The 14,169-nt window shown below is 51.9% G+C and overlaps 1 protein-coding gene across 5 annotated transcripts in view; it reads right to left on the reverse strand.

The window, feature by feature from the left end:
• Positions 1 to 14,169, reverse strand: part of ASAP1 (ArfGAP with SH3 domain, ankyrin repeat and PH domain 1) — a 271,886-nt gene that overhangs the window by 83,323 nt on the left and 174,394 nt on the right. For all 5 annotated transcript variants that reach the window (XM_045861006.1, XM_045861004.1, XM_045861007.1 and 2 more), the window contains one exon: positions 10,149 to 10,294. In XM_045861006.1, the coding sequence (XP_045716962.1) occupies positions 10,149 to 10,294 (146 nt within the window). The remainder of the gene's footprint in view (positions 1 to 10,148; positions 10,295 to 14,169) is intronic.

The following is a 14,169-nucleotide window of genomic DNA, read 5'->3' on the forward strand; positions in this document are numbered from 1 at the left end:
GGAAGAGGGCCCATTATTTTTCGTGGGAGATGTAGTAAGCGGCTCATTCCAGATGGAACGACTAGGCCGTTTCTTCGTGTTTAAACCGAAGGGCACCAAAGGCATCAAAGGGTGTAATCAAAAATAGAGAGGCAAAGTGTAAAGACGCAACCAGCCTAAGTATCGGAAATTCCGTACTGAAAGGTAAATAGGAAATAAATTCTAAAAGTGCAGTCAAGAAATGGAATAAAATGAAAACAAAGAAATGAAATGGACCGCCCGACCCAGCAAGCCACCTAACAAAGCGGTTGCCTGAGCAACGGTCTCCCGGCGAGGACCAGGGGAGTCAGGAAACGTCTCTGAGCTGGACAGGTCTCTCCATCACGGGACCGTTGTCAAGCCTCGAACGGACACACGAGCGCCGTCAGTCCCCCCAAGGGTAACACGAAGTGCTTTCCCATCCAGGACATCTGTCCCAAACCAGGCGTGAGATGAGTGTTCCCAAGAAAGCCCTTAGGAAAAGGCCATCTCACATTCTGAGACTCCTGTTCGCAGGCAACAGGAAGCCAGGAGCACTGGGCCCAGAATGGCCACTGTGCCCGCTTGGCGGGGTGCACACAGCTATCGCACCCGGCTGGCTGGTACCAGTGGAGCCCAGGACGCAGCGCCATCCCCTCATGAGCCCACGTTCCCTGGTGGCGGCCGACAGCGGGCCCCGAAAGCAGCGCACTGCCTGGGCCGCAGTCCCACCCGCGAGTCTGGGTCCTGAGTGGGCGGCCCGGTCTGAGGGCTGCGGAGAACGCGGGTGAGGAGAGATCAGACAGAGCAAACTGCAGAGGAGTCCAAAACCGGTTCCGGGCAGAACGTTCCCTCTGTAGCAGGCGGGACGGCAGGAGCCAGGCGGCAGGACCCAGGTGGAGGCCACAGCTGGGATGGAAAGTGGGAACTCCGGGAAGAGCAGAGGGGCGGAGGGGCATGCGAGGCTGAGTGTGGCAGAGGGCTCTGAGCGTCCGCTTTGCACAATGCACCTCCAGGTCCGGGCCCGGGGAAGGCGCTCCGGAGGCTTCCGGGACCCAGATCATGCCGACGGAAGGCTGTTAATGATCTCAGAGCCCTGTTTGCCAGCTTCTTGCAACATCTGTGCCACTGTTTTACTTGCCGTTATATAAATCAATACTTTCTACTTAAATAAATTAAGCATTTTGTGTACTATGTCCATAAAAGGAGGTCCATTCATACCCATGGAGCAGCAGTCCACTGTGCTGCTTAAAGGCACAGACCCCGGAGCAGGCCGCCTGGTCTGGCCGCCAGCTCTGAGGGCTACCTGGTGCTCCGACTCAGTTTCCCCAGACGTTAGATAAGAATAATTGCAGGCTACTGCCTGGCAGGGGTGATGGGAGGCTACTGACGTGTGTACAATACATGCACTTAAACAGGAACAACAACGGAACCTTATTCAGCAGCAAAACCTGGCCGGAGCGGAATTCGTTGGGTGGGAAGCTCTCACCGGAACTGAGGCGGGGCTCCCGAGAGCCTTTCTCCCCCTTCTCCCCCTTCGTGTAAATATTCACATCTTTCCCTGCGGAGGTGAAACTGTATTTAATGATGAGGGCCTGCCTAAGAAGTCACCGGGGCGGGGGCAGGGGGCGGGGTTGTTATACTGGGTGCATTCTGTCTCCCTTCTGAAACCTGTAGGATTCTGAAGTTTGGAACACATCTGACCTCTATCTAGGGCTTTGAATAAGAGGCTGTGGACTTCGATGATACAGATACACAGTGTCTCTGTGTATAAATGCATAAAATTGCTTCAAAGGACCTACTATAACATTAGTATTAAGTTGGAAGTCAGAATTATATGATGATCTTTATTTTCTTATTTAATTTATTCCATATTCCTGAAGTTTTTATGTTGGGCATGGACAAAGCTTGTAACAGGAGGGAGAAAGAAAGCCTCCCTCTTACCCATGCGGATGGATCTCATTCCGCAGACGGCCCCACAGCACGAACAGGCAGTGAGGCGTATCGGGACATGAGGGCATGTCTGAAAGATCGAATGCGAAACTTTGCAATGGCGGGTTACCATTCTGCCAAAAGATGAGGTTTTTTTAAATGCATGATATAATCCAGGGCACCAGGCACTACCAGCTAACCACTGAGTATACCCAAGCCCTCCACATTTTTTAGTGTTTCAAAGAACTAGAGAAATAGTCTGCTAACAATCTCAATCCAGCCTGCACATTTCCAGCTATTGCCTTTGGAGGAGGGAAGAAAAGAAGAAAACTAAAAACTAAAAAATCCTCAGCCCAAGCCACAATACCCTGCAGTCGGAAACTGCACACAGGAAGTGCTGTGCAGCTGGAGAAATCTTTGCTTCAGCAGCTCTGAAGCAACATCTGCCCTCTAACTGCCGGAGGAGGCGCAGGCCCTCATGCACGTCCCGGCACCGTGCCAGGCCCCAGGGGAGAGCAGGGGCCAGCGGCACCGAGGGTCCCGGCTGGACCACGGCCCTTCGGGCACCTCCTACGGTTTTACAGGAGGGTTCACGTCTATTTTCTAAAACTACAGCTACACTGGGGCTGGCTCTTGGTTTCAACGGTTTTCCTCTGCCCACTGAGAAGCTATTTCAATCCACCGGCTACTCCTTTCCGGTCCCATTCTGTGGTTTGGAAATTAAATGAAGGCAAGGCTCAGCTGACTCCTTAAGGTTGTGCCCGGCATCACAGGCTGTGGTGGCCCGGCACGGGGAACAGGGTGGCACCGGCAGTGACTTTCCTGCTTTCCTTGAAAGGGTTAAAGAAAATAAAGATCGGACACAATTTTTGTGTCGTATATTTACTCAAAAGAATAATAGAAAATATTTGGAAATAGCTAACACTCAACCGTATCCTTTCTTTTCCTTCTTTATTTTTCATTTTTTTAAAGACAGGGAAGTTGCATTATAAAGAAAGCCTTTATCATGAATATATGAACTATGAAAGACAGAAGGAAAAAAAAGGCATGGAGACAAGAAATAGCCTCTGCTTCGGTGAAACAAATAATTTGTGTCTGGAGTTGGCATTAATTAGGAAGGTATCTTTAATTGGAGGAAGGACAAGTTTAGAGACATTATTAAGTCAACTTAATACTTTTCTAAAAAGCTAAGATCTACCAACATGTAGCATGAACAGAACCTATGACAGGCACTTCACAAAAAAGCCCATGCATGCACTGGAAACCTTGCCACAGACACACTGCAAGCGTCCCTGAAATAGGTCACGTCCACGGTTCCCTGGCTTCTCACCACTAGGGGGCAGCATTCCCCAGCCACACTCAGGCCGCACGAATGGGTTCAGCTCGGGAGAAAACAGCCAGTCACGCCACCTCTGCGGAACACTGACCACAGGGAGAGGGCGTGGGAGTACCGGTCGGTGGTCTGAGGGAAGAGCAGAGAGTGTGATCTGGGTTTTTGTTCTGTACATTTGGTTGACCTTGAAATGTTTACATAACAATAGCTACTGTATCAGTCATGGTTTTTCCCTACTTTCTCTCCCTGACTAGAGTTTGATGATTTAGATATTTATTTAAAGTTTTTATTTTGAAAAAAAAAATTTTTATAGACCCCCCAATTGCAAAAACAGTACAGTAGAGAGGTCCCCCCAATTGCAAAACTAGTACAGAGAGGTCCCTTGTACCCATCAACCAGCTCCTCCCAACATATGCCTGCTGGCTCTCTCTCTCTCTCTCTCTCTCTCCTTACCAAACCCCAGACATCGGCACTGGCACAAGGCTGGTACAGACCTCGCCCACGCATGTTAGCAGTGTCTGCGTGCACACACTGCCGGCACGTCCCTGTGTCCAGAGCTGCGGCATTTCGCCACGTGTGCGAGGTAGCACGACCACCGCCACAGCCCAGACAGAACTGACTGCCCACGCAGAGACTCCCTGGGACACGCCTGCATGGTCCACGCTCCAGCCAACCACTGGTTTGGTCTCCAGCTCTGAATATTCAGATGGCCTAGACTTCAGTCGGAAAAACACACACACGGCACGGTGATCTTGTTAAAGGTTTCACTGTTTTATGAAACTTCTTGTTTTCACTGTTTGGTGTCAAATGCCCACATCGGTAGAAAGAACATGGAGCAAAGGACAAAAGACCTTCTTGTGTGTACTTACATGACCCCGCACAGGCAAGTCCCTGATCCTATCGCTGCCCCAGTACCTGGGTCCCCACCAGGCAGGTGTCCCAGGCCTGGCTCTCCCAGCAGGGAGGGGATGAGCCAGCAGTGGGTGGGGCTGAGGGCTGAGGGCCAGGGTGGGGACCTTTCAGGTCTCTCACTTGTCCCAGACAGGGCAGGTGCATGTGGCAGCCCCAAGGGAGACCTAATGGAATACAAAATTGCTTACCATGTGTGACTTCCTGCATTTGAAAAAAAAAATGCAGAAAGTACACTAGTAAGATAAACCCCGTACCAAAGGACAGGGGGAATACAAAAGAGAAATTGCAATTTTCTCTTTGTAGTCTAAGTTTTCCCCATCAGGCATGTGCTCGCTCTTTTTATAAAAAGAAAACGCACATAAGGAAAGCCTCCCGCAGTGGCTATGGACACCCCCACAGTCCACTCAAGGGCAGTCTAACACAGTGGCTCACGGGGGTGACAGGATGTTCCTCACGGAAGCAGAGGGTAGGCAGAGAAGGCTCTTTACTCGTCCAGCCCGTGAGGACACTTGTGCGTCTGAGTCAGGCACCACCAATCCACTCAGCGGCTGCGCTGGAACCGCACCCCGGCCGGTGGTGGCTCAGGACACCGGCGGTTCTCCAGGTGGGGCCTACAGGCCCTAGAGGTTCGCTAGGTCAGGGCATTCTCACAACAATAATGAGGGGTTTGCTCTGCTCCCCCACCCACTGTTTTGACATTTGCACTGGGAACCGGCAAAGTAACGGAGGTGAGCGGGCTGGTGCCTCAGTGCGGGGCACACATGGTCCCGGACTGCAGCCCCCGAGTTCTCCAGGGTCCGGCTCTTACAGAGCAGAAGAAAGGGTGAGTTTTACTTAACAATGCCCTTGACGAAACAGTGAAAACTACTGATGCTACTCCACACCAACCCTTAAGCATGTCTTTTTAGCGCTGTCTGATGAAACAGAAAGTATGCATACGGTACGTCCAAGGAGAACCGAAATGTGACTGGCAGTTTATCCGAAAAAGGGCTTACGGAATCTGCTGCGCTGCAAGCTGGACGGACTGGGGCTTCGGTTCCCGAGTGGAGCCCCGCCGCCCGCTCTCTCCCGTGAAAGACCGACCGACGCACCGCGGGTCCGAGGCCCGGATACGCGCAGACGCCTTCTCCGGAACGAACGAGGTGAGCCTGTCATGCACGGCGAACCAGGGGCAGAACTGCTGCGAGTATTGGAAGTGGAGCTTTCAGAGAAAAAAGGTAGAATTTTGGAGAACCTGTGTCTGGCACCATGAGCTTGGCAGCTTCCCAGTGCTTCAAGTTCAGTTGTTTGTGATTTCAGATGCAGATTGCTACCACCTTTGAAAAAACGACCACTGGTCAAGTTTTGAGGTAGGCTGTGTCAAAGAAGAATACTGATAATGACCAGAAAGGGCAATCACGTAAAGTGCTTCTCTCCCCCTAACACACAGACCTGTGCGAGGCTCTGTTTTGTTTCCATTTTTGTTTGTCTACTTCAACCAGAGCAACATCCTGCAACACAATGAATGAACAGATTTTAAAATGTTTGAGTTTTAACTTCTGATGGAGTATATACGGAGAGCAACAGTCCACATACACAAAGACGCTTTGGTGTCCTCAAGCATTTTTAAGAGTGGGGTCCAGAAAGTCCCGAAACCACCGGCTAACGAACACACCGCTGCAGCGCCTTCCACAGGCTGTGACTCACTGACAAGGACAGTGAAGGGGAAAGCAGGAAAGCGAGCACTTTGCAAACTAAACACAAACAGGAATTTGAGGACCACCCGTACAGGCCCTGGTCATGCCGGGAGGGCCCTTAGCATCCCCTCCGGTCTACAGAGGCCAGGCTATTATGCTACAGGGTGGGGGTGGGGTAGGGTGGGGAGCACCACCGAGACAGTGAGGATCTGATCTGTCACTGGGAAGATGAGCTCAAGCCCTAATGCCACTCCCGCCCAGGCATATCACTTCTGTGGAGCTGTGGTGCGTTCACCTGTAAAATGGGATATGACTCCCCATACCTGCCTTTGCCCTGGGAGTTGCCACAAAGATCAACTGAGAAGGCACGAGGAATAGTAAGCACGTGTGTTTGTGAGGCAAATTCCACGTGCCAGGTTCGATGCTTAACGATCCGTTCTAGGGTCGCGCCGGAGTCCCGCCACTACCAGGACGAGGAGGCCGTTCCTCCTGTCTGCAGACAAGGAACCCCGCACGAGAGAAGGCAGACGACCTGCCTGCGGCTGCAGAGCCAGCGAGCGGGGAGCTGGGGTCCCCGGTCTGACTGGCGCCCACACCCACATTCCTCCCTCCACTCGCCGGTCACAGCCTGTCTCACCGTGTACGACAAGGGGAAAGTTTACGAGGTAAAGCAGCTTTTTGCAAAAACCGCTCTCGAGAACGTGAGAGACACAGGCAGTATGAAGAGCGAGGGACCCGAGCCCTGACCTGGCCCATGCACCCGGCGCCGCCCGCCCTGCGGCCCGCAGGCGCTGTGGTGTGAAGGCAGAAGCTGGCCAGTGGCAGCCCGCCTGGGCCCCATCTGAGGTTCACGCCGACACCTCCGCGGCTCCTGGGGGTTTTCGCGGGACGTCTCGCGGGGTCATCACCCCGTCCACAGCCGTCGAGAGCATGGAGAGAGACACGCATCTAAACGGCAACGGAGAGAGCCACTGCCACTTAGGGGGTCTGAGTCTGCAGGGCCAGCCCTCCGGAAACTCCGGAGCACAAGAGGCTTGCAAAGCCGATGGTCTGTAAGTAACACAAACAGTTCAGGTTGTTCCCTGGCTAGAGTCAATCAAAACAGAAAGCTAGACCTGCAAAACCTGCAAATCATTTTCCTCCGTAAAAGCAATGTTTCAATATAAACTATTAAAATACTCGTTATAAACAGTATCTTAATTTGAAAGTGGAACACAAAACATTTGGTATTTGCTAGCTGAATCGAAGATACATCAGGAAGTCTAAGAAACATGCGAGTTCCTTTTTTAAAAAAATCTTACCTCCTAAATTTCGACTGTATACACTATTGCTTAACATTTCCAGCCTCCGCTAGCCTAAGTGAACGAAATGTTGGGGAATCTTCTGAGAGATACTGGTTCTCATGGGGGTGTTCCAGAGCTTCAGTAAGGCGGGGTGCTCCCCCAAATCCTTAGCCTGGCACTGTAGGTGCTGCAAGCTGACCCCGAAACCCCTCCTGCCCTGGGGGGCCTGGCTTCTTCTGCAGCCTCTGCCCCAAGGCTTGGCCCCATCAATGCACCCCATGTGTCCTTCCCCTTCCTGGCAAAACAGAAAAAGGGAAGCGGCAAGCTGCAGACTGACTGTTGTCGGGTTGTACAGACTCCTGGGACTGGCTTTTTGTTCCATCAGAATAGCCTTCCCTTAGTAGCCAATGTTAGTAAAAAACTGATTCTTTCACCTGCCCCTCAAAAAAGGGGTGCCACCACTATCTTCGAGGGAAAATGTTGATTTTTATATTTTTAATTAAACGAATTGGCTCTTCTAGCAATTCCCTTTAGATCTTTCTTGCTTTTACTCCTTAAAAGATAGTTGATTTGGAAGACGGCGGCTTGCAGCTTGGGGATGTTTAGGGGACTCACTGGATCTGCTCTTCCAGTTGGGGAGCCGCCCCCCCTCCCCAGAAGGAGGGGACAGAGGCAGTTGGGCAGCAGGTGGTACAGACAAGGGGTGCCGAGACAAAGTCTGGTTCACGTCTCCTTCCTAACGGCGTGCCTGGACAAGCTACACAATCCCGCCGTGCCTCAGTTTCGCTGTGGGGCCGTCGTGAGTTGTTGAATAAAAAATTCCTGAACCTGGCGTGTGCGTAACGCGTGAGAGCGCCCAGTAAGTACCAGTCGTGTTGCAGGGCGGTGAGCAAGCGTGTCTCTCGATGGGCGAATGCAGACGACGGCCGACGTCTGGGCGGCCCCCGCCCGGCACATGCACATGCACACGCACGCGCAGAGCGGAGGGGCCTACGGACCAGGGAAGCGTGCGCATGGGTCGGCTCAGGAAACGTGCGAGTCAGGTCAGGTGGCTCCTGACTTGAGCCAAGTGCGTCTGGTCTCCTGGAAACTGCAGGTTAGCAAGATTCCCCTGTGAAAGCAGTGACCTCGGCGAGCACGGGGCTTCCTCCCGGAGCGGGGCTTCCTCCCGGAGCAAGCCTTCTACCAGATGTTGCCAAAGCGCGCGGGCAGAGTCTGCTTTCACTTCCTTTCTTCCCACCAGACTGCCCCCGGGGCGATGCCCCAGCAAAGAGGTGAGTGAGGCCCAGAGGAGGACAGATGAGAGGGCCTCTTACGAATAAAAGACATCCAAACACAGTAACACAAGATTTACAGAAGTACCATGGGTTCACCCGAAAAGCCCGAAGTGTAGAAACACATATGTGCTAATAAGGCAGAGGGCCCGACCTCCAGGCTGCAGACCGGTACCAGCCCAGGCCTGTCCGGAACCGGGCCTCACGGCAGGAGGTGAGCTCGAATGTAATGTGCCTGAATTGTCCCCAAACCATCCACCCTCCCTGACCCCCTTTCACGGAAAAACTGTCTCCACTAAACCAATCCCAAACTTAGCACAGTGGCCCCCAAACTTTTTGGGGACCACTGTGCTAAGGTCAAAATGACGCTTTGTAAAGTTTTTGAAAATAAGACATATTTCTATGCTCAACCTTTATTTCCTCTGAGATTGTCACTGAGCAAGACTGAGTCAGCAGCATAACCTACCCATGAGAATTAAACTGTCGGGAAGACAGATGCACACACACACACACGTGTATTTGTCCAGCGTGATGGGAAAGAATATTCTGGTTGGTCAAATACTCCGGTTAATATACACAGAAGGTTTTCACTTGTCCTAGAGGGTGTGTTCCTGTGGGAGCTAGCCGTCCGTACCACCCAGACTGGTGGTAAGACTCGTGCCTGAGCATGCGAAGCCTATCTGGTATCTGAGCGACTGAGCCGGGCCAAGGCATCGTGAGTGCGAGGAGTTCTGGGTCCTTAACGGAGGCCAAGGTGCAACAGTGAGAGGCTGGGGGAGAGAGAGAGAAGGAAGCGGCTCCTCTTCTTCAGGAAAAGGCCAAGGAAAATACGGCGGCATTTTCCTGGGGGTACCTTCCAGCCTCCCTGTGCTCCTCTCTCTCGGGACTCTGGAGACGTGAGAGTTGATTAAATGAGCTCACGAAAGCAGCCTTTTCTCAGGGTGGACATGGTAAGGCTGAGGGAGGGTGGTGGGCACCACCTGTGGGTGCCCAAACCATGCTGCTTGGCAAAAGGGTCCTCCACCCCCACCTTTATGTCTGCCTTCCAGGGTTGCACCTCCAGTGCCCCAGGTTTTTAGGGATGCTGCTTGTCATTTATTTCTTTTCTTTTTAAATTCTTTTTTTAAAGATTTTATTTATTTAGAGAGGGAAGGGAGGGAGAGAGAGAGAGAGAGAGAGAGAGAGAAACATCAATGTGCGGTTGCTGAGGGTCATGGCCTGCAACCCAGACATGTACTCTGACTGGGAATCGAACCTGCGACACTTTGGTTCGCAGCCCATGCTCAATCCACTGAGCTACGCCAGCCAGGGCTTGTCATTTACTTCTGAAACCCCAAATTCCCTGAAACTCAACATCTTTTTCTTGGTAGTGGGTTAAAAGAACGTGGGGAGTTGGGAGAGATTAATTATCTGTACGTCAGGGATCAAAATGCACGGTCACCTCCACACAAGGGAGACGAAACACGTGTGGCTGACACAGAAACCATGGTCACCGGACTCACTACAGGGCGCAGCTGCTAGAGGTTGTCTAGAACAGGCACAGAACGATGGCAGAAGGTGGGAAAGACGTCAGGCTAACCTGTGTTTCCGAGACTCGATGAACCTACTCACGTCTCTGCTGGGCCGCAAGCACAAATTCTAGGAACTTTGCAACGGCACTGTCTTTTCATGAGACTCCATGCCCAGGGCTAAAAAGCTTTTTGGCTGTAATTTTAAAAAAATCGCTTATGAGGTAGCTTACCAGATTTTTCAGCAGTGTGGACAGTTCCTTTGTAAGAGTAGAAAATTTGACAAAAGCAGTGCCAAGATCTGGGTTGTCTCGGCTTAAAAAATTACTCCCAAACTTATCCAGAACTTGTGCATAGTTTTCTTCATTCTGTACATGATCTGAAAAAGAGAAAGAAAGCGGAGTCTGAGCTGTTAGCTGCCACAATCCCGAGTTTCTCGGAACATCGATGGGCCATTAGAAGCTCGCACAAGGGAAGTGAAGAGGAACAGTCATCCATGATGCATCGGACGTGTCCAGAAGGTGGTTAGCAGGGTGCTGAGTACCCTCCACTGAGGCAGGTTCCCCCTTTCTCCCTCACAGCACTTAGCTCACTCATGCCCCAATTAATCCATGGGCTCCCGAGGGCTGCGGAGTCAAATAATCATCCTATTTTCAAGCAACTAAGAAACTATGGTAATCAGGAAACGAGGAGAAAAGTCTCCTTAGAATCGAATCAACCTTGGAGGGCAAAAGAGAACTCCATGTGTTCTAACATGTTTCTTTTCCTGCAACTCATGTTCATTTCATGTTTTTCTAAGCCCCGGGGCCCGAGGGGCCTGAGCACTTAGCGTTCAAGTGCTTTCTCACACCCCACCTCTCAAAGTGTGCAGGTGCTGACCAGCCGTCCAGGTTGCAGGCTGGGTTTCACCACCCGAGAGCTTTACGGCCTTAGTGTCTCAACTTCCACAGCTACTGTCCTCTAGGGCACATGGATGGAGGATGGGGGGTGGGTGCAGGGCTGGGGGGCTGGGTGAAAAAGGTGGAGGGATTAAGTAAAACAAAACACTCAGACATGGATACCAGCAGGGTGGTTACCAGAGGGAAAAGGGGCGGGGGGAGGTAGGAGAGGGTACACAGAGGGGATAAAAGGTGGTGGAAGGAGACATGACTTGGAGTGGCGAACTCACAGTACAATATACAGATGATGTATTACCTGAACTGTACACCTGAACACTATGTAATTTTATTAGCCTATGGCACCGCTATAAATTCAATAAAAAGAGAAAAACATATACAAAAATCTCCCAATAGTGAATGCTCCATAAAAACTTCTACTTCCTGGAAACGCTAGGTTTTTAAAAACTGAATTTATTGGGGGTGACACTGGTTAACAACATTATATCGGTTTCAAGTGTACAATTCTAAATACATCACCTGTGTATTGCACTGTGCACTCACCACCCCAAATAAATTCACCCTCTGTCACCATAAACTTGACCCTCTTTACCCTCTTCTTCTTCTCCCCACCAGCTCAGCGGTGGGTAACCTTCACTCTCTTGTCTGTGCCTGTGAGTCTGCGACAGCTTCCTGCCCCTGGCTTGCGGGGGCCCCACTGCCTTCACTGTCCCGCCGCACGGCTGCCCCTCTCCGCTGTCTTTGCCGGTCCCCTCTCCCTGACCTCCTCGGGGGGGCAGAGCCGTGGCCTCGGCTTCGGGCCTTTATTCTTCTCCATCAGTGCTCACTCTCTCGGGGTCTCACCTAATCCAATGGCTTTAAAAAACTTCTATCCGCTGACGACTCGCCACCCAAGGTACATCCCCAACACAGACCCCACTCCTGAAATGCAGACCTGCACACCAACTGCCCAGGCAATGTGCCCGCCAGGACGCCCAGTGGCTGCGGCCGATGTTCACATGCTGAAGTCCAGCCCTGCTGGGCGGCCCCGCCCTCTGCTCTCTGCAGTTCCCTAGGTGTCCGCCGGTTAATGGCAAATGCCGCACATAGCTGCAGCTGCTCAGGCTGAAACCCATCAAGTCAGACTTGATTTTCCTCTTTCTCATCTCTCAGATGCAACCCACTGGCAAACCCATTGCCTCTATCTTTCAAATGTATCCAAAATCTGACAGCGTCTCTCACCATCCCCATGGCTATCTACCTTATCTGGTATCACCTCTTGCCTCAACCACTGCAAAAGCTTCCCCCAAGAGCCGCTGTACTGCAGTTCTTGCTCCCCCCACCGTCTATTACCCATTCTGCACCCAGTGCAGGCCTGCTAGGCTGTGCATCGGATCTTGTGACTCTATGCAGACATGCCACTCATCACTAACAGCCAGGTTCCCAATCTCTGCAGGATTATGGACAGGAGCACAGAACACCCCCACCCCCTTGAAGCAGTAAGGCCAGGGAGAGACTTGCACAGAGCCAAGGAAATATGAATGAGGTGATGGGTAGCACTTTGATATCAAAGCACTTTGGACGCCTGTGCTTGACTCTCCATTTCTCCTTCCCCGTCGTGGAGTCCAGGGAAGCATGAGCTTGCACAGAGGCCCACGGGACATGCACAATGTTTACCGAGTGAATGCAGGAACAGATGTGCACCTCACAAAATCCCATCTTTCTAACTCCTATCTGCAGGGGCTTACTTCAGTACCCTTTCTTCACAAAGCCTTCCCTTAGCTGCTAAGGATCTTTCCTTGCCCATAATTCTCCATACCTCTTCTGCAATCTTCTCCGCCACATTGGATCACATCTGTGTGGGTGAAGACCCTTCCCCAGCCACCAAACCCGAGAGGCAGGGGCTGCCTCTGGCTCACCCCCGTGTCCCCACACCACAAATGCCGCCATGCACGTCTCAGGGAGCTGGGCTCATGAAGCAAGGGCTCCAGGCCGTCTCGGCCGCCTTGGATTGGTTGATTCCCTTTCGGGAATGTAAGAGGCGTTCCCTTCTCAAAGCTCCGACGTTGTCCAATAGTGGAGATAAAATGCTAACGTGTTTCACTCGCGCAGACAGCCTCAATAGCTGTGCGGGTGCAACGGGCACCCAAGGAGCAGACCCGGCCTGCGTGGCCGGTCTCCACGCAGCAAGGGAAACGGCAGTCCGGCGAGATGCGGCGAGACCCTGTGGCTCCCTGATCATCACCGCATTAAAAATTCACGATGCCCACAGTGGATGTCGGCATTCCGGGCTGCATTGTTTAAGAAGATAAAACGCGGCTCCGGTCACTGCCAACGTTCACCCAGAGGAGCAGCCCAGAAAGACACAGAGGGAAGGCCACATCGGCCGGACAGGCAGGACGCACACGTCTGAGGTCCCTCGGAAGCTGCTGCCGCTGCCCCCGACACCTTCCGCCCGAGGCCAAAGAGCCTCGCTCAGCGCGGGGACTCTACCCACCGGAGAGCAGCCTCCGCTTTCCACTTTCCGCGGCCAGCGACGAAGGCACTCAGCTGCCCGAATTCCCACTGCTTTCAGAGAAAGGTCTCGGTGATAAATAAAACATAAGCATCAGGCTTTTGGGTTGTTTGCTCAAAATGGTAAGATATTTCAAATGATATAAAAATCTTTAGATTAACAGGATACTCATGGACCCACAACCAATTCGGAAGGAAAGTATTCCAGGGTGCTTCCTGTCTCCTCTGCCCTGTCCCTCCACCCAGTCCAAGCTGCTCCCTCCCTCCCTGGACACAGCCATCACCCGGAATTTGGGGTTTCACGAGGGGTGAAAAAGAATTAGGGGCAGCTCTCCAGCTGTCTGGGGTGACAGACCTGGCTAAGGCAGAGAAGGGCCACAGGAAGGGAGCCTTGGCGTTTGTTGAGAACCTTCTCTGGTCCAAACGCCTCTCACGGGACCACAGTTAACCTTCACCGGAACTCTGCAAGGGAAGAATTATGGTTCTGGGGCCGAAGGCACGTCAAGTGCAATCTGAGAGAGGCAGAAGGTGAGCCTGAGTACGTAAGTACAGCCGAGGTCACGGGTCCTGTGTGTTTTGCTAATTCCACAACTGAATAGCCATACAGTCACTATATACATCTATGTGCATGTGTGTGTATATTAACCATATATATATATACACACACACACATATATGCATATTCCTAGTAGACACACATTTCAAAATATGAGCTAATTAGTGAACTGTATCTTAGAACAGTGCCTGGCACGTGGCATGCAGTGCCACCCCTTCAAACATCAGACAGTATTACCTCTGCACCCAGGATCAGTAACATATGATACAGAGAGATGTATTTAACATCAAAAGGAATGCAACTTACGTC

The sequence above is a fragment of the Phyllostomus hastatus genome, unplaced genomic scaffold, assembly GCF_019186645.2.
Source record: "Phyllostomus hastatus isolate PE091 unplaced genomic scaffold, TTU_PhHast_1.1 phas_scaffold_21, whole genome shotgun sequence".
Lineage (NCBI taxonomy): Eukaryota > Metazoa > Chordata > Mammalia > Chiroptera > Phyllostomidae > Phyllostomus > Phyllostomus hastatus.